Raw genomic sequence first — 27,275 nt, forward strand, 5'->3', positions numbered from 1 at the left:
TGAAAATCGTATCATGAATAATTATAACTACGTGCATATCTGAAAATCATACGTAAAAGCTTTGCTCAATAGAGCTCTGTCATGTCATATCAAAATTTTCTGGTAGAGATAATGTTTCTAAGCAAGTGGCCCATAACATAACGTAAGCGCCTGATCAGACTAAACCACAGTATACTGAGCGGTAGAGATCAATCACAGCCCTTGGACTGGATGTCCGTACCCATACATAATCATAACCGGTCGTAAGTCACCGGGTGGAGAGGTCCTCGGTTGCGCCTACCGACTTCCAAACCCATAAGCATAAGGTGGCCACAAGACATATAACATATATCTCAAAAATAAACATTTTATATTTTTATGCACGTAATATAATTAAAACCTTATTTTTTACCGGATGAGTTGGATCGCTCCCAGGCTTGTTGCGACTTAATTCTAATATGTGACACATGCAAATAATTTTAACTTGACAAAAACTTAACAACTAAACCAAAAACGAGACGATTAGGATCAATAATCTAAATTTTCAATCATGGCTTCGTACCAAATCGAACCAACATTAAACCGACGTTTATCCATGATTAAAAATACCCCAAACATACTGAAAAATATGCATAAGAACTGTAAAACATGAAAATAGGTGAATGGAATCCAAAAACATAAAACACTCTTTCGAGAGTCATTTTGGCACCTTTCACCGTAAATTCTCGTACGACCTCTAAACTCAACCAAATCACAAACGGCCAAAAACATGACCTTCCTAACTCATTGGGGTACTGTCCAGTCCAAGGCCATGGGCTAAAAGCCATCCAAGAACTCACACAAGCCTTCTCTGAATCGGACTCACTGCTGCTGTCAAAGAATGAAATTGCAGCGGCAGCTATGTTGCTGTTTCGGGGTGAAACTCTGAAACAAATGGAAGTGGGCTTGAACTACCAACCAGGGACACTTACCAACACCCTAATGCATGGCTGGGACCGTGGCTAAGGGCTAAAAGCCAACCACAAACCGAGCCAACACCTAGGACAATGCAGGGTGCTAGCCGAGAGTGCAACCTGCAGTGTCGTGTGATGTATGGACTTGTTTTACTGTCTTGGATCGTTCCAATGGCCATTTGATCAACCATGGCTCGATCTAGACATGATGGAGTGTTGTATGAACCATGGCTATGGGCTAGAAGCCAACCAAAATCCATCCAAACACATAGAACCCGAAACTCATCACCCATACCAGAAAATGAACCATGGGACATGTGTGTGTTTTGTTTTAAAAATTCGATGGGACCATGAACCAAGCTTTGAAAGAACACCTTGGTCACGCCCTAGACATGATAAGGAAGGGTTCTAACCATGGCTACAGTCCCTAGGACACCCATGACTCGAACTCCCATCCCAAACAACCAATTGACAGAATTTTTGACAAAAATCTGCACTTAATGGAATTGTTGCTGTCCATTATTTGTGCTGAGTGTATGGTCTGAAACAAATGGACTAACAACACTCTAACACCCTCTGAAGCATGCCTATATGAAGCTTTAATGTGATTTCATCACACCTCTTTGATATCGAAGGATGATTAATCTGTCAAAAGAAATGGAAGAGAACCCTCAGGTTTCTTCCAGTTGCATGTAAAATCATTTCGTGACAAAAATAATTGAAATGGAAAAAATCTAACTGTGAATTTTTCCGAGTCCTTTGAGTGTCTACTCACCTTGGCACTGAAGATGATCGAAGGAGGATGTATCTATTTTAAATTAAATGACCTCAAGGGATGAAACCATGTCTCATCTCGTGCACAAAGTCAAATAGTAACAAAGTGGTGCAGTGACTTTGAAGATAAAGGTTTTTCAATAATTTTATGTCGAAAGTTGTATATAATACAAACACTAGGCAAAGTGATATGTAGATCTTTCTTTTTTATTTTTTAGGAAACAATATTATATTAAATAATAAAAACTAATAGTTACAAAAATCGGACAAGAAATACGCAATAATACAAACACTAGGCAAAGTGTATGCATATATTTTTTCTAAAATAGGAAACGATATTATATTAAATAATAAAAACTAATAGTTACAAAAATCGGACAAGAAATATGCAAGATAAAAAAAGAAAAACAATAGCACTGATCATATTAACAACAAATATAACTCAAATCCCTCATTAAATATGAGATCGATAAATTCTTAAACTGTAAGTGTTTCCCAATCCAATCAGGTGCCCGAATCTTAATCTTGTCCCAACACTCTTAAACTGACTCTTCTAGATTGTAAAAAATTTTTCTATTCCGCCCCAGTCAAATTGACCAAAAAATACTAGGAACTACCACTGTCCAAAAAGTTCTAACCCTTCTGCCAAGATCAAGTCCAAGATTTGCAACAAAAAATTTGTTCAGAGATCTTGGAACTACCCAAAACCAAACCCATCTCTTCCAAACCTCTGAACCAAAGACAACTTGAGAAAGAATAATGAATAAGAATGTGGTCCTAAGTGTCCACCTCTATCCGACAAAGCACACACCAGTTCGGACAAAGAACACGAATAAGCCACCTCTTTTGCATCATATAACAATTTGGCATTTTACCTAGAACCTCAGTCTACGAGAATACTTGAAACTTTGGTGGGATCGGTGCTTTCCAAATAGCATGAAAAGAGGAAAGAAAGGAAAATCGTTGATCTGAAAGAAAGAATCATAGAAAGATTTAACTGAAAAACCCTGAAGGATCCCCGTTCCAAACCCTGATACATACACCTTCGTCAACCAACCTGACCCTCTTTAAAGACTCAAGCAACTCAACTTATCCACTTTCAGTTGTGGAATGATGTAGTGGTTCAAACCAGTTTATGTTTATGGAGTCATGGATTGAACTAGAGTAACATCTTGAACTAATAAAGACATGATTTGTCATAGTCTAAACTAAGATTTACTAAAATTTCAAGCAGGCTTCGAGACATACCATAACTCACGTCTTTAGCTACACATAATTCATTTTTCCTAACTTCTGTGTTTATAGTTACGAATAGCACATATCTTTCATTTTATGATTAAATCTAAAACTTAATGTTCTTGTATCTTCTTAAGGGAATCTCACGGTTGTATTGGTGAATTATCTATTATGTCGGATAGTTTATCTGGTTGTATATGATATAGATTCAAGAATATTTCCAAGTTCGTTATGTCATTATTATATAGTTATATATGATGTAGACTCAAGAATATTTCCAGTTTTGTTTATGACATTATTAACAATATGATGTATTTCTCAGATATTTGGAAGGAACTATTTCGTAGTTTATTCTTCCAAGATATTTTCACCTATACATAGGAATGTATAAGATTTATAGCCATTGGACTTTGTCTTATGGATGTAAGTTTCAAGGCTAATCAACATAATTCTTAGTTATTTTTCTGCTTACATGTATCTCTCCTCTTGTCAGTATAATTTTGGAGTTATGCATGAAAAATAAACAATAGATCCATGCTTCTCCACTCTCCATGTCTCTGATTTTGAAGCATATAAATTTAATTTTCTTGATGAAAAAACTCTTCAATTCGGATCTACGTGTTTAAGTTGAGGGGATCAAATGAACTAACAGAAAGTTTTTATAACATTTAAAATCCAGTGATTTGGTTTTGGTAAAAGTTGTTTTCTTCTTACAGGAATACTGTTAATGGCAATCCACGATGGTGCTGTACTTACCTTCTAGATCCCTCTGATCCTTTATTTGTTAAAATTGGAGAAGCATTCATCAAACAGCAGATCAAAGGTGAGTTATGCACTTATGCACGTACCATTTATATTTTTAGGCTGCAATGCCATTTGGCTTCATGTAGCTTGATTATCTTATCTTAAATATGAAAGATAACTATGAGTTTTTTTTCATTTTTGTTTTTTTGCAGAATATGGTGATGTTACAGATATCTACAGCTGGTATTTTTTATTCTCTGTTACAGACCTGTTTTTCTACTAGTATCATCATAGCTTATGAGAAAAGGGAGAACAATGCCAAAAATCTTTTGCAAATATGTAACGGTGGATGCAAAAGTAGGACCATACATCTCCCATTGGTTCTGCACGTTGAAGTTAAACCGTAAATAATAGATAAACTAAGTCCTCTGGCAGAACCCACTGAAAAGTTGACTCACAGTGCGCCATTATCTGTAGAAAGGAGAGTGGTTTCTCTGTCTTTATTCCATAGTTTCATTTTGTTATGATTCTTCCCATAATCGCTGGTGCAGTCTGTGTAGTCCTTTACTTTTGCAAATAAGAGGATGTGTTTCTAATGTCTCTTTTTCAATATTTATTAATGGTAGACCGTGTGGGAAAATAAAAGGAGAGAGAGGATTACGACAAGGGGATCCATTATCACCACTCCTATTCAATTTAGTTGTCGATGTGTTGGGGAGGATGGTGGACAAGGCAAGGGCAGTCGATGCAGTCAAGGGACTCGAAGTAGGGAAAGATATAATAGAAATAACGCATTTGACACTTTGTTCTTCGCAAAATCAAGACATGATGTGTTGGCGATAGTTGACATAATAAAAATGTTTGGAACAAATTCTGGGTTGAAAATTAATTTGGGCAAAAGAGTAGTGTTGGGGTTGAATTGTTTGGAAGAGGAAGTAGAGGCTATGGCAACAACTTTTGGGTGCAAAAAAGAAAGGTGGCCTATTAAGTATCTTGTTACCGTTGGGAGGTAATCCCACAAAGATGGATTTTTGGGAACCCGTTCTTTCGAAAATGTATAAGAAATTAGGAACTTGGAAAAAGTCTTTCCTGTCAAGGAGGGGCCGATTTACCTTGATAAAGGCCGTGATTTGTGCTATGCCATCTTATTTCATGTCAATGTTCAAGGTGCCAATTAGGGTGGCAAATAAGATGGAAAAAATGATGAGGGATTTTTTGTGGGATGGTGGTGATGGGGAGAATCATTGCCATGTGGTAGGATGGAAGCAGGTATGCAAACCAAAGGATAAAGGTGGCTTGGGATTGGGAAATGTTATTCTCAGGAATAAGGCTCTTCTTGGTAAATGGTGGTGGAGATGTTCAGTGGAAAGGGAGTCGTTGTGGAAAAAAGTTATTAAGAGCATCTATGGGATTCAGGATAACGGGTGGGACCTGGGGTTGGCGGAGAAGGCGACATTCAGAAGTCCTTGGAAGTTTATTTCTCGGTCTTACCAGGATTTTCATCAACTGGTCAGGGGAGTGCCAAAACAAGGTAATATCATTCGCTTTTGGGAGGATGTTTGGGAGGGAGAGTCTTCGTTTAAATTCCGTTTTCCATCTTTGTTTTGTATTTCCGTTTCTACCAATAAACCTATACGTCATTTCGTAGAAGTCGTCAATAGTGCGGATAGTTTTTCTTTAATTTGGGATGTGAGATTCAGGAGAGATCTTACTGAGAGAGAGTTACTTGAGTTCGTTAATTTGTTAGGAGTTCTAGAGAATGTCAGTTTGTAGCCGGGTTTCGAGGATTGTAGAGTGTGATTGGGGGATGCTTCAGGTTTGTTCACTGTTAGATCTTTTTACGATTCCTTCTTCCCTTCTACTATTTCCCTTTATTCAGTTTTTTTAATAACATTTGGAAAATTAATGTCCCACAAAAGATTAGGATTTTCTCGTGAATCGTGGCCTTGGGTGAGTTGCCTACATGTGATTCGGTCCAGAGAAGGTGGAGGGAGTGTGTTTTGAGACCGCAGCGGTGTTGCTTATGCTGAAATCATGAAGAGAATCAAGATCATTTACTTTTACATTGTTCCTTTGCGAGAGGAATTTGGTTCAAAGTGTTAGAAGAACTGGGAATTCCAAGCTAAAGACCTATTTCATGTCAACTCAGGGTGTCCCTTCGCGAACAAATTCAGAATCTTCTGGGCTATGATAATTCATTGCATATTTTGGTCCATTTAGTTGGAAAGGAATAGCAGAATTTTTCTGGATGTGTCCGAGTCTATCGATCAAGTATGGGAGAAAATAAAATTTAGGGTCGCATCGTGGACGATCAACTTGGATCAATTCAATCATTTAAGTGTTTCAGATTTAGTGAGGAATTGGAATTTTGTATGGGCAATGAGTATTGTATGTTGCTCTCTTTGAGGAGTTCCTTATGTTAGTAGTCTTGCTACTGTGCTGCGGAATTCTCATCCGCACATAATATGTAATCTTTATTTATTCTAATGAAAATAGTTTCCTATAAAAAAAAAAAGATCTTAAAAACACTGTTTTGAGAGGCCTTTGGTTAGAATGTCTGCAGCCTATAAATTAGTGGGAACAAAAGAAGTGCAGATTATTCCTCGTTTAATCTTCTATAGACCAGTTTCCCAACTAGTCTTTGGTATCTCCCTTGTCTACTTGGGCGCCATTCTTAATTTCTCCTACTTTGCGTTAACGTCAATTGGAATTTCTGAAGGCTTTCTTCCACTCACCCATTCCAAAATTAATCCAGGTCAAACCCGCTTAACTTTGGAGTTTTAAAATTATGGGCTTACGAAAAGAAGATGCATTTTGTTGGTATGAGGAGAACTTATCAATTCTTTTAAACTTTCTCTAATCTGATTGGGGACCCGGAGTGGTTCATTCATGTTCCTTTTGGCTAGAAATCTCGTCAGGAGCCACACTTTGTCTGTTCTTAGCACCGGTGATAACTACCTGCTCTCATCGGCCCTGTGACACATAGGTCCACCGGTTTTCTCTTGGTTCGTCCCCACAAGTCTTAGCAGGTCAAGCGCAAGGTTCGATTGCTCTCCTAGTAGGGGTAATAATTGTACCCCAACAAAGACATACTTTCGATGAGACGCCATAATTCCTTTATTTGACCTGGCCACCTCCATTCTATGAAAGTACTTCAATTGCCTCAAATCTTTGACCTCAAATTCTTTGGTTAAGTTTTCTTTAATATTGCCATCTCCTCTGTGTCATCCTTTGTTAGGATCATGTCATCAACATAGACAATCAATGCTGAATTCTTCTCGTTTGTTGACCACTTTGTGAGTAGAGTATGATAAGATTATCCTTGAGTGTACCCTAGTGTTTTTACAAATCTTGTGAATCTTTCAAACCATGCTATGGGAGATTACTTCAATAGAGAGATTTTTTTCGGTCTACATACTTTTGTTCCAAATTCATCAATGAAACCCGGAGGACGTTCTATATAGACTTCTTCTTTCAGGTCTCTATTTTGAAAGACATTCTTCACATCTAGTTGGACCAGTGGGCAATCAATATTATCAACAGATACTATGATTCGAACTATGTTAAGCTTCGCCATCGAAGAAAATATTTCTGAATAATCAACGCCATACGTCTGAATGAATCCTTTGGAAACTAATTGATCTTTGTATCTTTCCATAGAACCATCAGAGTTGTATTTTGCTCTAAACAATCATTTGCATCCCACAATAGATTTCTCTGAGGTAGGCCAACCTTATCCCAAGTAGAATTCTTTATCCAGAGCTCTCATCTCCTCAAGAATAGTTTCTTTCCACTCAATTATCTTTAGAGCTTCCTATACATTGTTAGGAATACTAACAATATCTATTTGACAGAAAAAGACACGAAAAGAGGATGAAATTTTTTTATAAGACACAAAGTTTGACAATGACCTACCCTTTTTCTTTTGGCAATGTGAAGATACAAATCATTTGACACAATTGGTTCCGACATATGGTTTTGTAGTAGGACACAATCCCCACCTCTTTGTGCACAATTTCTCATTGTATAGACAGGACCATCAAATTGTTCCTCACTCATTTCCACTAAGTAATTGGTATGCCATATAGCATTCTGGAGAGAAACATCATTGTCAAAGGCAAAATACTAGGTTTGATTTTCGAAAAATGTTACATCCATTGAGATAAACATTCTTTTAAGATGGGTTCGAAGCATTTATAGACCTTTTGATTGGTAGAATAGTCAATAAAGATGCACTTCTGACTTTTGAGCCTTAGGGTGGAATGTTGACTGTGCAAAATTGTGAAGGCTACACAGCCAAGACTTTAAAGGGGGATATTGGTGATGAGGCGATTATTTGGAAAATGCGTCTGAAAAATTTTGATTAGAGTTTGAAAGCTCAAAATTCTGGCCTATTAATTAAGTGGCGGTCAAGATTGCCTCTCTCCAAAGGTATTTCAGTACGTTAGCAAAAAAATATAAGGCCCGAGCATCCTCAAGGAGATTGCTTATTCTTTCATTCAACCACTCCATTTTGTTGAGGAGTATTAGGGCAATAACTTTGATGAATGATTCTTTTTATGCAAAAAGATCTCCTAATACATGGTACAACATTCCTTCCTATTATCAATTCGAAATTTTTTTTATTTGAGTCTGAAATTGTGTGTGAATCATGTGATATATATTTTTTTAAATTCATGTCCACCTTTAGACATAAATTTCAAAAGAAACACCTACGCCATTCTCGTATTGTATTCAATGAAAGTTATAAACCAATGTTCTTCTGACAAAGTAGTCATTCTAAAAAGACCCCAAATATCAATGTGAATTAAATAAAAAAGTGCAAATTTTTTATAAGTCCGAGATGGGATTATGGATCGATGATGCTTAGTTAGGTCACAAGATTCACACTGGAAAGCAATACAATTTTATTGATAAATAACTTGGGTAACAACTTTTCAAATAACTAAGATTTGGATGTCTTAACCGGTAGTGCCATAACATAACTTCATTCTAGTGGTGAGAGAGTTGAAACAAAACTTTGCTTCTTGCGTTCCAAAGATAGAGTGGGCGTCTAAGAGGTACAATCCACTGTCTTTCCTAGCATTGTCAATAATCTTCCTTGAGATCAACTAGAAACTCACAATGAGATGACAAAAAACCAACATGACGGCAAAGTCACGGGTTAAGTGGCTAATGGACAAGATATTATAAGACAAACGGGGAACACATAAAATAATATGAAGGACTAAGGCAGAGGAAAGAATAATGGTGCCTTTTCCCGCTATTCCTCCAATTCTCAACTTAAACGAGAATAGAAGAAATCATACTTTCATACAATATCTTCATTGGGTTGTGAACCACGTGTTATCAATCCATGCATAAATCAAGGGCTGAAAGGAAGACCACAGACCAACTCAACGGTTAGTTTCTGTTAAGCTATATGGTATATGGCTCGGTTGGCAATTAACAAAACTCAAAATCAAGATTGGTGCAGAGTCGGTTATGTCAAGAGATGCATATATATATATTCAGTGGAGCTCGGCAGAAAGGGACTTTCTTCTTCAGAATACAAGATTGAGAGATACACACTGAAACAAACCAAGAGTGTATACTTGCACTTAGATATACAAAGAGTGATTGTTCAGTGAGGAGTTTACCTTGTGTCTTGGATTGATTGATAATAATATTGGCTCTCCCATTTATGTGAATCATTTACAATCAAACCGTGTAAATCGTGTGTGTGATTTTCATTCCTTGCACATTTGTTTGATTTACATATTTCTAGTTTTACTCGCAAATTTCACAGCAACAGTTGCATGTGTTTTTTAATCAATTTCTGGAAGAACATACTGTTGATTCACTACAGCTGGCATTAGAGACATGTTTAAACAAGATCAGATTGAACCATTGACAGCCAAAGTCGAGGTTGAGAGATTTGATGGAAAAGGGGACTTTGCGATTTGAAGTAGGCGGATGTATGCCATTATCGTCCAGCAGAAAGTTGCGAAGGCTCTCGGAGGTCTGAAATGTATCCCAGAATGAAGAACAAAAGTTTGAGATGAAGGAGATGGCCTTCAGTACGCTTACTCTAGATCTGGATGATAAGGTCTTGCGACAAGTATCTTCAGATTCAACAGCTGCTGGACTATGGAAGAAACTAGAGTTTTACATGTCAAAACTCCAAGACAGGATCTACTTGAAAAGTAAGTTTTTCGCATTCAAGATTGAACTTTGCCGATGAGGGATAATATTGATGTATATAGTAAGCTTGTTCTTGATCTGGAAAATCTTGGAATCAAGATTGAAGTAGAAGATAAGGTTGTTATACTTTCAAATTCTGTCCCTAAGTCTTACTCAGCCTTCGTTGAAACCATGAAATATGCTAGGGACACATTATCATTGAATGATGGACAGAGGGTATTAAAGTCTAAAGAAACAAAAACCAAACTTTGCCTCACGTAAAGTTGCCAGGAATTTGTGGCGACAACCTATAGGGTTTATAGTTTTTCTAATTTTTTCTCTAGCCGAGTGTGAGAAAACCATGAGCAAATGAATGGTGAAAGTCTGTTAATCCGGGGGAGATCTGAGTTCAGAAATGAAAAGAGGGCTGTGAGGGAAAGATCAAGAAGCAAGTCTAAGCCAAAATCAACAAAAGGAAAATGCTTCTACTGTCGTAAACCTGGGCACTTTAGGAAAGACTGCCCGGACAGAAAGGAACTGAAGGAAGTCTAAGGATCAGTGTGAGTTAGCTGTAGAAGAAGATGGATATGAGAGTGCTGAGGTGTTGTGTATGTCTGAGCTAAAGGATGGTCAGAACTGGGCATTCAGCAGTGGGTGTTCCTTTCACATGACTCCAAATAAATCTTGGTTTGAAACATTCCAGGAATACAAGGAATTGGAACCATTAAACTTGAGATGTTTAATGTAATTCAAAGATCAGTAGATGATGTTCGCTATGTTCTTGAGTTAAAAAGAAACCTAATTTCATTAGGTACATTGGATCGGTTAGGATACAACTTTAATGCCTCAAACGGACAGATAAGTGTATCTAGAGGTGCTCTGGTTGTAATCAAATGAACTAGGGTGAATGGGTTGTATGTACTTGATGCTAAAACCATTGTGGGATCTGTCTCCATAACTGAGGAAAATTAGTATTACACAAAACTTTGGCATCTCAGATTGGGATGCATAAGTGAAATAGGGCTACAAGAACTTCACAAACAAGGGCTCATTGGAAGTGATCAACTAATTGAATTGGAGTTCTGTGGGGACTGTATTGAGGGAAAATCTACCAGGGTCAGATTCTCCAAAGTCAAGCATGTGACCAAAGCTCTCCTTGATTATGTTCATTCGGAGAGTCTGGACATACACTCTCAAGCATAAGAATGAAGCACTAGCCAGATTCAAATCATGGCTCATACTACAAGAAAACCAAACAGAAAGAAATTTTAAGTATCTTAGGACAGGCAATGGTCTGGAATTTTGTTCTAAGGAGTTTGGTGAGTTCTGTAACAGCAAAGGAATAGCTAGACATTGATTGAGAGAGTGAGGTGTATGTTTTCTATACTCAAGCCTATCAAGATCTTATTGGGCAGAAGTTGTGGCAACAACAACTTACCTAATAAATCGCAGAACCCCAGTACCATTACGACACAACCACCCCAATGGAGAAATGTTCTGGGAGAGCTCCAGCCCTTGATCACCTTAAAGTCTTTAGATGTGCAGCATATGCACATATTAAAGAAGGAAAACTCGAAGCCATGGCATTAAAATATGTTTTTCTTGGATACCCTGATACAGTAAACGGGTATAAATTAAGGTGTAAATTAAGGTATAAATTAAGGTGTGAGCCTGGAAATGAAAGAACATCACCAGTCAAGATGTGGTCTTCAAAGAGATTATTTTCCCTTGAAGGCTGCAACTCCAAGATGTAAAGCTCCCGAATGGATGAAAGAATCTTGACACTGAGACAAAAGAGGTATTTGTAGAAAGTATTAGAAAGATTCAATATGGCAGAATGCAAGCATGTTAAAGGACCCTTGGCTCATCATTTTAAGTTGTCAGTGTCTCAATCTCCACAAACTGAAAGGGAAAGGGAGTACATGAATTCAGTTTTATATGCAAGAATTAGGGGCAGCCTACTGTATGCTATGATATGCACAAGGCCTGATCTGGCTTACTCTATTAGTTTATTAAGCAAATTTATGGCAAATCCAGGTGAGCAACATTGGCAAGCTGTACATGGATACGGGGATATATCAAAGGCTCTTTAAACCTTGGTCTGCGGTTTGGTGGAACAGAAAGGAGAAGTGAAATGATTCTAGGCTATGTGGATTTAGACTTTGCTGGAAGTCTAGACACCAGAAATTCGCTCACTGGTTATGTATTTACAGTGTACGGAACGAAAGTCATTTGGAAATCTACATTACAGCCTGTGGTGGCTCTATCTACAACAGAGGCTGAGTGCATTGCAATCACTGAAGCTGTCAAGGAATCTATATGGCTTCAAGGGTTCTTAAGGGATCTTGGTTTTGAGTAGAATGAAGCACTAGTGCATTGTGACAGCCAAATTGTTGTCCAATTAACCAAGCACCAAGTATTCCACGAAAGATCGAAACATATTGATGTTAAGCATCACTTCATCGGGTAAGTAATAGATATAGAGGTGGTAAAGGTGGTGAAGATCAGTACACGTGATAAGTGTGAGGCCCGGGGCCGAAGAGGGCGGGGGTGATCGCTGGTGCCATGAGGTTGCACGGACAATGAGCGGGTCCTGGCAGGCTTCTAGGTGAAGGGAACATGAATGAACCGATCTTACACCGGATGGAGAGGGATTCGAAAACTGTTTAGGTATGAGACTGTCCAGTTGAGGAGGACATAAAAATTTGATAGGTACTACTCATGTCAAGAAGGTGCATCTTCTTTTCGATAGCTCATCATTTAAGAACTCCAAAGTTAAGCGTGTTTGACTTGGGGTAATTCTGGTATGGGTGACCCCCTGGGAAGTTTCCTAGGGTGCATGTGAGTGAGAACATAAGCACGCTGAAAGATTCGTCTTGGTATAGTGAGGACAATCGTCGAATTTGGGGCATTACAGTTTGTATCAGAGCTGACCTCTCCTAGTACGGTGTGGTTTGGGGACGAACCAAATGGAAGCTAGTGGGCATGAAAGGCTCGAGGCCGAAGAGGGCAGCTGGTGATCGCCGGTGCCATGAGATTGCACGGACAATGAGCGGCTCCTGGCAGGTTTCTAGGCGAAGGGAACATGAATGAACTGATCTTACACGGGAAGGAGAGATATTCCAAAAATGTTCAGATATGAGACTGTTCAGTTGAGGAGGGCTTAAAAGATTTGATAGGTACTACTCATATCAAGAAGATGCATCTTCTTTTCGGTAACTCATCACATAAGAACTCTAAAGTTAAGCGTGCTTGACTTGGGGCAATTCTGGGATCGGTGACCTCCTGGGACGTTCCAGTTTCTTAGGGTGCGTGTGAGTGAGGATATAAGCACGCTGGAAAGACTCGTCTTTGTACAGTGAGTACAGTCGTCGAATCTGGGGCATTACAATAACCCCGCAGATATGCGTACAAAGGTTCTTCCAATGAGCTAGTTCCATTTCTGTTAGAATGAGGTCAGGGCAACCAGTGAAGAAGAGCCTTGGATTTGAGGCTTGGAGGGCCAGTATTGTGGGTGTGGATTGACAACAAGGTGAAGAATAGTGAACCAAGTGTTATCAATCCATGCATAAATCAAGGGCTGAAAGGAAGACCACAAACCATCAACTGCTAGTTTCTGTTACGCTATCTGGTATATGGGCTCCGTTGGCAGTTAACAGAACTCAAAATAAAGATTGGTGCAGAATCGCTTATGCCAAGAGATGTATATATATATCCAGAGGAGCTCAGCATAAAGGGACTTATTTCTTCTTCAGAATGAGGGATTGAGAGATGCACACTGAAAAAAAATCAAGAGTGTATACTTGTACTTAGATATACAAAGAGTAATTCTTCATTGAGGAGTTTATCTCATATCTTGGATTGATTGATAATAATATTGACTCTCCCGTGGATGTCGATCATTTACGATCGAACCACATAATGTGTGTGATTTTTGTTTCTTGCACATTTTTTTGGTTCACATATTTCTGGTTTCACTCCCAAATTTCACAGCGACAATTGCATGTGTTCTTGAAATAATTTCTGGAAGAACACACAGTTGATTCACTACATAATGCTATGAGGCGTAGGACCCGCCTGCAATTTTAACCTTCTTGCGTCCAGCACATGGTACATAGGAAGAGAAAAATTGTGAAGTTCCAGTCATGTGATCCGTGGCAGCAGAATCTAAAATCCAGGGGCTGTTAGAAGTCAATTTTGCAGCGTTTACCCGACCACTATTTCCACCTCGATTGTAATCTCCGGGTTTCTTCTTTAAGTGTGCATGTTTCCCATGAATCTACCAACAGTTACCCGCCTTGTGCCAAGGGTTTTTACACTTCTCACATTACGGTCTAACTTTTCTCCCTCATAATTATTATTGTGGATTACAAACACGGAGCCCTCAACATTGGAGCGTTGTCCATTAGTGTGGGCCAGCATCACATGACATCGCGCCTCTTCGTGTCTGATTTCAGAAAAACTTCCCAGATACTAGGTAGTGGTTTGCGGGCAAGAATACTACCACAAACTTCATCGAGCTCCTTGTTGAATCCAGCTATTAATACAAATACACAGCTACTTTCAACGTTCTTTTTATGTCGGAGTGCTGTCTTTGCTACTTTCCTACTCTTTATTTTCAAAGAGATACAATTCTTGCCAAATGGTCTAGTAAGCAGTTACATACTTGTTACCCTGTTGCATGCCACACATACGAGTATTCAACTTGTATATCTGAGAAAAAATTTCCATGTCAGAGTAGGTTTCTCGGACGGCTTCCCAAACATCATGGGTTGTCAGCAGAAACATAAATGATTTCCCAATCGCTGGGTCCATGGGGATAACAAGCCATGCCATTTCCAAGGAATTTTGCTACCACAAGACCTTGTGTTTTGGATCAGAGGACGTCGGAGATTTAATTTCTCCTTTCACGTAACCTAGCTTCCCTTTTCCAGAGATCACCAGTCAAACGGATTGTGCCCACTCAAGATAATTCCTCCCATTCAGTTTATGAATCGTTATTTGGAGGGAATTATCGAAGAGAGCAACATTTGAGGGATGGAGGGCGCTGTTGCACCCTGATGGCAGAACTTCGGCTGCTGTAGCTTCCACTACCGCTGTGGAATTATCTTCTCGGTCGCCATTGGGATTGGCGCTGACCATGGAAGCCTGGAAATTCATGATCGACTAGTTGTCTCTGATACCATATAGAAATATTAACATAGCACTGGAGAGAGGAGAAAATATTATTTCATATGTTTCTCATTATAGTGTATGAGATAAATAGGAAGAAAGTATCTAATCAAATCCCTAAAATATGAGAGAATATCCTATCTTACTATAATGTATTAGATTTCCTATATCAAATCTTACTCAACTAAAATTAAAAGATAACCTGTCAACACATTTACACAAATTTTGTTTCTTGCTTCTTTGTCCATGGATGAAAACTCTCATACTATGCTTGTTTCCGCATTCCTGGTTTTGAACAAGAAATCTTTATGACGGTGCAGTGATACATTTAACGAGAACTCTCCACCTACTAGTGACCCAGCATATATCTCCTCGCTTGGTTCTGCAGTCTATAATGCAATGTCGAAAGCTGACAAAGATGCAGTGTGGCTAATGCAAGTATGCTAGCCTTTTATTTTTTATATTACTGACTGTCCTACAAGTTTTAATGGTCTATTTATGATATTTTAACTTTATTTTCATTCTTAATGATTATTTGTTTAATAATCTAGTTGTTTGTTTCCTTACATATCTGTTGATATTATATTGCATCCATCTTATTTAACATACGGACGATGGATTTTCAACCAGTATATTTCACATTATGGGTTGTATACTTGTCAGAGATAATTACAGAGAACAAAGATTCAAGGCCCAAATCAACCAATCAAAGTCCAGTCCATGATCAAGCAATCAAGTCTCGGCCCATCAAGAAAGATACAGATAAATGTGCATCTCCGATATAACAGATTAGATTTTGTCTGTCACAGTAGTTACAACAGAAAAATCCATGTGTCATGTTTTCATTTGTTATACTTGTTATAAATCAAGGATCAACAGTGTAAACAAATAATACACGATGAATAAACATATTCAAGCTTGATAGCATTTAAAGCTTTTCTATCTTGGTATCAGAGCCTTTAATGGCGGAGACCAATTCCTCTGCCTCCAGTGTGCCTTCTAACCCCAATCTTCTTATTATCAACCCAGCAAATCAGATTACCTCAGTCAAGCTGAACGATGATAACTACTTGCTGTGGAACTTACAGGTTCTAGCAAGCATTCGAGGTTTAGGGCTGGAAATCTTTATCCTTGACAACCCACCGTTCCCTTCTCATCTTATTTCCATAGATGGCAGTGAAGAAACAATCAATCCTCAGTATATCTTCTGGTTTCGCCAAGACCAACTACTATTCTCATTTCTTCTTGCTTCTATGGCAGAGACTGTGCAAAGCCAAATGGTGGGATGTGAAACTTCATCTCAACTTTGGAGCAGAGTCACTCGCCTGTTTGCTTCAAGAACAAAAGCACATATAATGCACTACAAACTTCAATTACAAACACTCAAGAAAGGCAACATGTCCATGAAAGACTACCTTGGCAAGATGAAAAACTATATAGACACACTTGCTGCCAGTGGTCATCTAATCACAGAGGAAGACCAGATTTTATATATCCTTGGAGGTGTAGGAATCGAATATGACTCGGTGGTAGTTCATATCACCTCACGCACCGACTCTCTTAATTTCTCTGATGTAAGTGCATTACTGCTGTCACATGAAGGACGCATTGAGACCTATAATCTCAATGGCAACAGTCCGGCTCCAGCTATTCATAATTCAACCTTCACATACCAAAGAAGCACGAGAATTCTCAGCCATTCAGAGGCTCTTATCAGCGAGGAAGAGGCCGTGGCAGAAACATGAGGGGAGGACGAAATTGGCAACCCAACAATGGTCGTCCGGTCAGTCAAATTTGTGGTATTACATGACATATAACACAAATATGCTACTATCGTTTTGAGAAAGATTATGTCCCAATGCCAAGGAATGTCGGTGCTGCAAAGACACCACAATATCAACATCATCATCGGTCCTCTCCACAACATTCACCATCCGCTCTCAACACCACTGCTTCAGAAGCTCCGGTTGAAGAATGGTGGTTCCCAGATTCAGGGGCAACCCACCATGTTACTCAGGAACTAGGAAACCTCATATTTGGTTCTGAATATTCAGGGAGTGGTAAGGTTCAAATGGGAAATGGAGCAGGTTTGGCTATCTCTCACCTTGGTCACTCCAAATTTCACTGCCCTTCTTCATCACGCACTTTTGTGCTCACTAATCTTCTTCGTGTTCCTCAAATTAACAAAAACCTATTGAGTGTTAGCAAGTTTGCACAAGATAATCACGTCTTTTTTGAATTTCACCCTCACTTTTGTCTTGTGAAGGATCTAGCAACTCAGGAAGTGCTTCTCAAAGGGAATTTACATAATGGCCTGTACAAGTTTAGTCTTGGACAACCTCTCCTTCCGTCAACTTTTCCAGCAACATGCCTCTCAACTTCCCTCTCTTCTGATAACAAGGATTTCATCCAGCCATCAATCAAAGTGTCTCCCAGTCTCTTAGATCGGTGGCACCTTAGACTAGGGCATCCAAGTTTATCTGTTGTTAAGAAAATTTTATCTTCTTGTAATGTCTCGGTTTCCAGAAATGAATCCTTGAGTTTTTGCGCTGCCTGTGAACTTGGAAAAAGTCACAAGTTACCTTTCACTCATTCTTTAACTCAATACTCAGCACCTTTTGAACTCATATATGCAGATGTTTGGGGGCCATCACATACTTTGTCTAGAAATGGATTCAAATATTATGTGAGTTTTGTTGATGCCTACAGTAGGTTCACTTGGATTTACCTTCTCAAACTTAAGTCTGAAGTGTATTCCATGTTCCTTCAATTTAAGAAGCATGTTGAAACCCAATTTCAGAAAAAAAATTAAGATCTTACAAACCGATTCTGGAGGAGAGTTTCGATCTCTATCTCAATTTCTTCATGATCAAGGCATAATTCATAGGTTCTTTTGCCCATACACATCTCAGCAAAATGATGTCGTTGAAAGAAAACACCGTCATATTGTTGAGATTGGTCTTTCCTTACTTGCTCATGCTTCTATGCCATTAAGTTTCTGGGAAGACGCTTTCCTCAGTGCTGTTCACCTTATCAACAGACTTCCAACTTCTGGTAATCATGGTCATATACCACTCACACTTCTCTATCGTCAAACTCCAGATTTTTCTTCTTTCCGTGTTTTTGGGTGTCTCTGCTTCCCGTGTCTCCGACCATATAACAACCATAAGCTTCAATTCCGCTCCAAACCTTGTATCTTCTTAGGATATAGTGCTGTTCATAAAGGCTATATTTGTTACAGCAAAGATGGTCGGATTTACATATCTAGGGATGTTAAATTCAATGAATTGGTGTTTCCTTATGACAGCATGTTCCACTCTGCTCCTAAAGATCATTCAGACACTACATTACTTTACTTACCTCAACTCATCAACTCCAACACATCTCATAACCCCTCCCTAAATCATCACTCTAATTCTCATTCACCTCCAGTTAGTCCCTCTCCCATCATTTCCACATCTCCATCCCCTACTTCAGCATGCTCACCCTCTGTCTCTTCTCCCAAAATTCATCACCCAATGATTACTCGATCCAAGGCAGGAATCTTCAAGCCAAAACTTTTTGTAACAAGTTGTTCTATCCCCCGAGAGCCTGTGACTTATCTTGAGGCAAAAGGTTCTCCGGAATGGTGTTAGGCCATGAACAGTGAGTATCAAGCCCTAGTTCAAAATCAGACTTGGTCTCTTGTTGAAGCTCCAACCCATGCCTCGATCATAGGCTGCAAGTGGGTCTTTAAACTCAAGACTAATCCTAATGGCTCTGTTGCTCGGTATAAGGCTCGTCTCGTGGCAAAAAGGTACTCCCAAACCCCTAGTTTAGATTACACAGAGACTTTTAGTCCAGTTGTCAAGCCAACCACTATTCGGCTTGTGCTCACCATTGCTATCTCCAAGGGCTGGAACATTCGTCAAGTTGACGTTAATAATGCGTTTTTACATGGACATCTTGATGAGATAGTCTACATGCGTCAACCGCCTGGTTTTGAGATCCAGTCACGCAACTCCCAACTCGTCTGTAGATCGCACAAAGCCATTTATGGCTTAAAACAGGCCCCTCGTGCTTGGTTTGACAAACTCAAACTTGCTCTAACATCAATGGGTTTCTCAGCGTCCAAGGCCGACACAATCTGGGTTTTGTTGGTTTTTTGGAAACACCCCTGTCTCTTGGAGCTCTAAAAAGCAAGCCGTGGTTTCACGTTCTAGTACTGAAGCCGAATATCGAAGTCTTGCCAATGCTATATCGGAACTTCTTTGGATACAATCTCTTTTATCTGAACTTCATGTTCTGCCAGTAGCACCTCCCATCATATGGTGTGATAATCTCAGCACAATTGCATTAAGTGCAAATCCAGTCCTTCATGCTCGCACAAAGCATCTTGAGCTTGATCTCCATTTTGTCCGAGAGAAAGTGCTATCCAAGGCTATCTCTGTTCGTCACGTTCCAACTTCTGATCAAATAGCAGATATTCTCACTAAACCATTGACCGCTGCCTCTTTTCTCAAATTACGGTCCAAGCTCAGAGTTCTTCCTCCACCACTGCTGAGCTTGAGGGAGGAAATTAGAACAAAGATTCAAGGCCCAAATCAACCAATCAAAGTCCAGTCCATGATCAAGCAATCAAGTCTCGGCCCATCAAGAAAGATACGGATAAATGTGCATCTCCGATATAACAGATTAGATTTTGTCTGTCACAGTAGTTACAACAGAAAAATCCATGTGTCGTGTTTTCATTTGTTATACTTGTTATAAATCAAGGATCAACAGTGTAAACAAATACACGATGAATAAACATATTCAAGCTTGATAGCATTTAAAGCTTTTCTATCTGAGATTTCATTATTAGAATGCGCACCGACACAAAACTTATTTTGCATCTTTTTGAAAATTTGAAATTTTTGCTGTATGTTCTGCCACAGTTTCTCCCAATAAAAATAACTTGTTCTCTGTATGGTGTGTGGTTGTTGAAAAGGACATTTGAGTGGGATCTCACTATTTTTTGTTTCTGCAATATGGCCTATTTATGGCTTTAACTTTATGTCCGTGATTGTTGGAGGGAAAAGTTTGAAGTCGTTAGATTCTATATATTCGAACTGCATTTCGCTGTTATTGACATAATAATTTAAATGAACATTTGTGTACTGAATGAACCTAGGAGGGATTACTTTATATTTGTTATACATGATTTTATGTTATATCTATGATATAGAATTGTCTGTGCTGCTTATCTTTTCAATTTGATTTATTACCAGGGATGGCTATTCTATTCAGACTCTTCATTTTGGAAGCCACCACAGATGAAGGTAAGAGATTTTTTATTAAAAAAATTTTTTGACTTGTATATTCTTTGGACACTTTCAATGTTTTACATTCATATGAGTCTCATATATCCAATTTGTTCCCCTCTTTATTCTTACCTAATGGAGTTTTTAAATAAAGAGCACCGCCAATGCTGTTATGACGGATTTGGTTTATCTCTACATGTTACTCCAAAAATATTGTAGCAATATATGAGAGAGGAACTATACCAAAACCTTATGAAGATCATGTATTACAAAATTTCCTCAAGCTGCATAAATAGGGACAACCCATTCTATTCGTTTTACAAAGCTCTTGAAGATGATTATCAGGTGTGTGTTCCGTTAGGAGTTGGTACCATCTATTGTCGAAAACATCATTGGTTAAGGCATCTGCTACAACATTTCGTTTGTGATAGATGCAAGTGCAATGAACCGGATAATCAATAATGATATTGTTAATCGGACCTAAAATGTGCCAAAGATTCCAGAAAGTTCTACCTCAATGATGATGGTAAGGGAGACCAGATAATTATAATACATTATGGGTTTCATGATCTTTCTATATGTTATATTTTGTTATGGTTAGTTTTCATGCTTAATTTTTACTCTGTTGGTAGTAATGCCTGTTATATTTGCTTGTAAGCTCTACTTCCATTGATGAGGTTGTTCATGTCTGACAGGCACTTTTACATTCTGTTCCATTTGGGAAGATGATAGTGCTTGATCTCTTTGCTGATGTCAAACCGCTATGGAAATCATCCTCTCATTTTTACAACACGCCTTATATCTGGCACGTAATTATTCAATATATTAGCTTAAAATTTGCTAGAAAAACTTCCACATTTCAAGACATTTCTTCTGATGTTTTTCGTTCATCAGTTTCTTGGTTGCTTAGACATAATTATGATTGTTGTTTATGCTTTGTAACTTCTAGTGTCTAACAGGTGTATGTTGCACAACTTTGGCGGAAATATAGAAATGTACGGCATATTAGATGCAGTTGCTTCAGGTCCCGTTGATGCACGTGTTAGTGAGAATTCAACGATGGTAGGTTCTACCTTGTTTAATAAATATTTTAAGGTAGCTTAAGTGAAATATCAAAGTGATGAAAGAATTCTCTAGTTTGATCATTATTTTTCCTTACCCTTAACAATTGTAGGAGGGGGGAGACTCCTACATGTCAAACTATTAATGTGGACAGTTCAGCAGTTACATTTTACATACTAATTGTGATATACATCTCCTTCTCTTACTCCTATCTGTTCTTCTTCTTATTCTATATGTCAAATTAATTATATGAACAATGTAGCAGTTATATTTTATGTACTATTTTTAATCTCATAGCAGAGAAGGGGCTAACCTTGCATCACAGTCGACTGGTGGACCATCAAGTCAAATACCAATGATGGTTATCAAATAAACCTATCTCACGTAGTCATTAATTAGAGGAAGTTTCTAAGTTTATTCTGATATTTTGGTCCTCTAAACTGTCCTATTACAACGTTGCTTCTATTCTTCACCAGTTGAAGTAACCACCACACATATATGTCGAGTAAATATTGATAATCCTTATGGGATGTTCTTTTTCCTTTTGCTTATGTTGTAGCATACTAATTATCTTCCTTCAGGACAGCTTGGTGTCGGTATGTGCATGGAAGGGATTGAGCAAAATCCAGTTGTGTATGAGCTGATGTCTGAAATGGCATTTCGAAATGACCCATTTCAACTTGAGGTAATACAAGTTTCAAGTAAATTTAATCACCATTTCTTGAGGTTTACCCCAATGACGAAAGTGTGACACCTGGCTCTAATGGACGGTGAAATAAATAAAAGTTTTCATCGCACAAACAACAATATGTTTGATCCTTTCTGTTTTACCAAGTGATTCTGCAGGATCCCCCAAGTATGCTTTTGTGGCTCTTTGAAGAGGATTCTTTCCTATTATTTTACTTGCAAGGTCTTCATGATATTACTGTTTGATTGAACAATTATAAATTACAGTAAGTTTAATATTTAATTTTTTGATCTGTGACTTCCATTGAAACCTTTTAAAGTTGGACTGACTTCACTCTGTTGTTTTAGCTCTTAGAGAGACAATGATTGCATTTATGCTTGTCATGGTTACTACATCAGAAGCCTTCTTTTTGTGCATGTCTAAACAAAGATCATCATACTCTATACAAGATAATTTGTAACTATACTTGTACTAGCTGCATCATTCTTCTTAGACATGTAACTTTGCTAACCTAAGAAGTTTGCGAATTTTACTTGTAGGAATGGCTGACCTCCTACTCTCGTAGACGATATGGGAAAGTTGTGAATCAAGTTGAGGATGCTTGGAAAATTCTCCATCGAACAGTTTATAACTGCACAGATGGAATTGCTGTATGTTTTCTGTTATTTTATCTGATACTTTTGATATTTGTTTCTTTTTTTGATATTTGTTTCTTTGGGGGGAAAGAATAGAGGAGGTAGGTATAACTTTTTTAGATCCCTCTTCTAAGTCATGGTCATACTCCCTTGACCAATATTTTGCAACTCTACCATTTTTAAAGGCAATTGTGGCTTGATTTCCTGTTTCCTTCAAAGATATGAAGGTGGAAACACTAACAAACGGAAGAAAATGAGAAATTGTCATCTCCATTTATACGTCAGTTATGGATTTCATGTCTCACTTGGGATATTCTTAATCCAATCCTTCATTAAGTGAGTAGGGAAGTGCTCTCAAATAGCTTACATGTTTGAAAACGACGACATGTCTCGCTCAGCTGTTTAGAGTTGAAATGAAGACACCGTTTCCGTTTTCCCTGGGCAGATAGATTAAAACTAGAACTACTAACAAGTTTTAGACATCTCAAGTAAACGGTTTCTGGCTATTCTTTAAGGATGATGCCGATACCAGTTTAATGAGGGAGGGTGAGAGGGTAATAATTGCATATTGAGTAATTAGATGTATCTACTTTTGTATCTCATGTAGAAAAGGCATTGCATGTGTGCAACTCTTCCAACTTGAAGAATATATCACTATCCCATTAGTGAAATTAGTGTTCCAATAGAATGTGAAACCAAAGTGTCACTTAGGTCATGCTACTTCCCACAAATTGCAATAAAAGTTTGTGAAACATTATTACTTAATAATATGTCGGTTAATGATGTTTTTGTTTCTTCTTCTTGTTTGTTGGAAAAACAGTTCTTTTTTGTTTTTTGAGAAATGAATAAGCATGTGTACATGTGAGAGATAAAAATGTTCTTTTATTGGGAGAGAAACTACTAGCTTTATGGAGTATATGGTTACATAAGCATTTTATAGCCGAAATAATTGGCTGCATAGTAAAGTTTTTTGAGAAATAAATGAGCATGTGTACATATTCGATATGGACTGTAACAGATTTAATAAATAAGCATGTGAACATATTTATTATGGACTACTAACACATTCAATGACCATTTTTCCAGTGATTTAAGGGATTAGGATGTTTTGAATTTAATTTATGCAGGATCATAACAAGGACTACATAGTAGAGTTTCCTGATTGGGATCCATCTGTTAATCGTAATCTAGTGGGAACACAACCGAATGGAAGATTCTTTCTGCTTGAAACAGGCTCTTCCTTGCCTCTGCCTCATTTATGGTATAACAATCAGGATGCCATCAATGCATTGAAACTATTCATTGATGTTGGAACCGAACTTTCCAAAAGCCTCACATTCAGGTGAGAGTTGACGCCAAATTATATTGACTACTTTAGCAAATTTGAAGTGATTTTGCAGATTTTCGAGTTTGCGTAGCGGAAGATTAATAGTCAACCGATTCAAAAGTAAAATTATGCAATAAGGTAAATGCGGAATGTAAATAAAAACAATAAAGACACAAGGATATATTATAGAGGTTCGACGAAAAATTGCCTACGTCTCTTCCTGGTTATAAATCATTTCACCAATTGCTTGAACAACTTGAATCTTGGCTTTGAGGGCTCCAAGCTAGCCACACACTCTCCCCGAATCTTCTTGGCCTCGGCTCCAAGAATAGCCACGTACAATTGCATCGACTTTCACTTGTCGATGACTTATACAATTTTTCAACTTTCTTTGGTGTTAGAAGACCTTAATTATTTTCTTCTCTTGTGATTCACGAAGAGTTACACCTTCAAGGTGTATACAATGAAGAACAAAATTCACTCACAAGGATAAAATAGACTTATTGAAATAAGACACAAAACCTCACGACAATATTACAAGAGAATGAATTTTGGAGAGCAAAAATTATTTGAGCTTTGCTTGTATTGTATATGCTTGCAAATGCGTCTCTTTATTTTCTTTAACTCAAATTCTTAATCTCCAAAATGCCAAATCATAGCCTCCAAAATGCCTACAATTTCAAACTAGCCATTTGGTCATTATTGTGCAAGGTAGCACACAGATCGCGTGGAACTATTCTCGATCGCCTGAGTTGGAACGGTCAAATTTTTGAAATTGTGGTGGTCAAGAAATTTTTTTGCCAAAACCAAAATTTTTTTTTACAAATTATTAAATTTTATTGTAATTAGGAAATCGATACTACAAGAATTTTAAGGTGCAACAAATTTGTTATTGTCCTTGGTCAACAATTTCATCTCGGAAATCGGAACCCTGTGTTGAGCAAAGTGCTCGACCCTTGAGTTCACTGGGTGGTGAGACTAACCAGGCACATACTGACGTTGGGATTTTACAATTGAGGACTGATCTAAATCTCAATGTCTATTATGGTGATTTGAATTCACAAGCACAGATTGGTACTGTACCTAACAGGATACATAACGTTGCCTTGGTAGAAAGACTCCGGAAGACTTTTCTATGAGTAAGGCGTACTAAATGTGTGCTACTTTCAGGTATGATTTAGTTGACTTAACGAGGCAGTGTCTCTCAAAGCTTGCAAACGAGGAATACTTGAATGCGATTCACGCATTCCTGGATAAGAACGCGACAGCCTTAAGTTTTCACTCACTGAAATTCCTAAAACTCATCGAGGACATCGATAAACTTCTGGCGGCAGATGATAACTTTCTACTTGGCACTTGGCTCGAAAGTGCAAAACACTTGGCACTGAATGCTGATGAGATGAAGCAGGTGAGAGCATTCTCCTCCCCACCTCTTCCCTTACCGTAACTCTCTTTTTTTAGCAAGACAACACTTGTAATATTTTGTTCCCTAAAATGACACCTACTGTGGTTTGATTAATTTTAGATCCAGCTCGTCTTGTAATTCCCAGGAGTGTCGTTAGATAAGTGTCAGGGGTTTTAATGTAATTTACAGTAAATTCATTTAACACATTTGGCATGACATTAAGCATTGATGAATTATTTGGTTTCATCATTTTGTTGGATTTAGAATGAGTGGAATGCAAGGACTCAAGTTACAATGTGGTATGACAACACTAAGCATTTGCAGAGCAAACTTCATGACTACGGTAACTCTCTTCTTTTTTGCTTGTTACCCTTTTTATTATTCAACATTTTTTGGTAATCAAATATTTTGGTGTATGCGGCGTGTGTGCATCAGCGAACAAGTTTTGGAGTGGACTATTAGAAGAATACTATCTTCCCCGAGCTTCAACGTATTTTACACGTCTATTAAAGAGTTTGAAAGAAAATAAGGATTTCAAGTTGGATGACTGGAGAAAAGAGTGGATAGCATTTTCGAACAAGTGGCAAGCAGGCACGGAGTTTTACCCTGTGAAGGCTCGAGGCGATGCCCTTTCTATTGCAAAGGATCTGTATCAGAAATATTTTGGATAAACATGAACATCCTTTAGTCTACAGGCTAATGGCACATTTGCTATTGTTTCCATTCTGTATTTGAGGTATTTGGAGAAAAACACGAATTGTCATCAAAGTTCATTATTGACGTCCTTGTGGCTGTGTTATTAAATAATACTGAATCAATGTGGTTTTGCATCTTGGCTATACATGTGAATTATCTCAGTTTGAGAAAAATTTGGCGTCATTTCTTGGTATGAAGCATTGATTGTAGGATCAATGATGAGCTCACAATTGTGCGGTTTTACAGCATCAAAAGAGTTAATATTTGCTAATGTATCATCCCAATGGATAGAGTATGACAGGATGAACCCCTCATCTCCATTGTAATAAAAGAAAATAAGTTACAATATTATCTCATTCTTATCCAAATTTAACTACTAGTTTTATTCAAATCCTCAAAACGATAAATTATTTTAGAATATTTTAAATTTTGAAATAGCTAAAATTAACATATTGAAGGGTTTGAAGAGTTTTGGGTAACTAACTTTGATATCATTGTATTTTTTTATAAACAAAAAATAATCATTTCATCAAATTACAAAATTATTTTAGTTTTATTTAATAAAAATTATCATAACACCTACTTTAATACATTTGCATCCTATCTATATTTACCATATCTAAATAAAATATATATTTTTTTATCTTTATCTATATTTTTTAATTTTTAAATAATAATATCACCCATGACATAAAAACTTATTATAAAAACAATTTAAAATTTTTAATTTTGATATAATATCTAGAATTTCACAAAAAAATTTATTTAACACAAACAAAATTTAATATGTATCAAAGATACTAGTTTTAACTAAATATTAGAAACTCATGAAAATTATCTCTAAAGTTTTATAAATTAATATAGTCATTAGAATTTTGCACAAAAATTATTTATCACTAAAATATTTTAATATTCGCACAGAAATGCTAGTTTTATATAGCTCCCAGTCTATTACAAATTATCTTCATCTTATCTTATTTATATAAAATCAACATGATTAAGATGTGACTGTAAAATGTGTTATCAAAAGACAACCTACGTTTCAGTACCCATTTTCTTTCAACTTGTGATCCACTACCATTTTCCCCAAAATACCCCTCAAACCTTATTTTAAAATAATTGATTTTTCTTTTAAAATTAAAGGCTCATCATGCTTCCTT

The 27,275-nt window shown here is 37.5% G+C and overlaps 1 protein-coding gene across 1 annotated transcript in view; it reads left to right on the plus strand.

The window, feature by feature from the left end:
• The window catches only part of LOC140973507 (alpha-N-acetylglucosaminidase), a 40,800-nt gene extending 14,512 nt beyond the window's left edge, over positions 1 to 26,288 (plus strand). The window contains exons 8-19 of the mRNA XM_073436368.1: positions 3,659 to 3,765; positions 3,899 to 3,929; positions 15,341 to 15,458; positions 20,270 to 20,320; positions 20,998 to 21,107; positions 21,262 to 21,364; positions 21,951 to 22,049; positions 22,592 to 22,702; positions 23,815 to 24,029; positions 25,185 to 25,422; positions 25,684 to 25,762; positions 25,855 to 26,288. Of these exons, the coding sequence (XP_073292469.1) occupies positions 3,659 to 3,765; positions 3,899 to 3,929; positions 15,341 to 15,458; positions 20,270 to 20,320; positions 20,998 to 21,107; positions 21,262 to 21,364; positions 21,951 to 22,049; positions 22,592 to 22,702; positions 23,815 to 24,029; positions 25,185 to 25,422; positions 25,684 to 25,762; positions 25,855 to 26,090 (1,498 nt within the window). The 3' untranslated portion in view covers positions 26,091 to 26,288. The remainder of the gene's footprint in view (positions 1 to 3,658; positions 3,766 to 3,898; positions 3,930 to 15,340; positions 15,459 to 20,269; positions 20,321 to 20,997; positions 21,108 to 21,261; positions 21,365 to 21,950; positions 22,050 to 22,591; positions 22,703 to 23,814; positions 24,030 to 25,184; positions 25,423 to 25,683; positions 25,763 to 25,854) is intronic.
• Positions 26,289 to 27,275: the final 987 nt, after the last annotated feature.

Source organism: Primulina huaijiensis, chromosome 3 (genome assembly GCF_012295235.1).
Source record: "Primulina huaijiensis isolate GDHJ02 chromosome 3, ASM1229523v2, whole genome shotgun sequence".
NCBI lineage: Eukaryota > Viridiplantae > Streptophyta > Magnoliopsida > Lamiales > Gesneriaceae > Primulina > Primulina huaijiensis.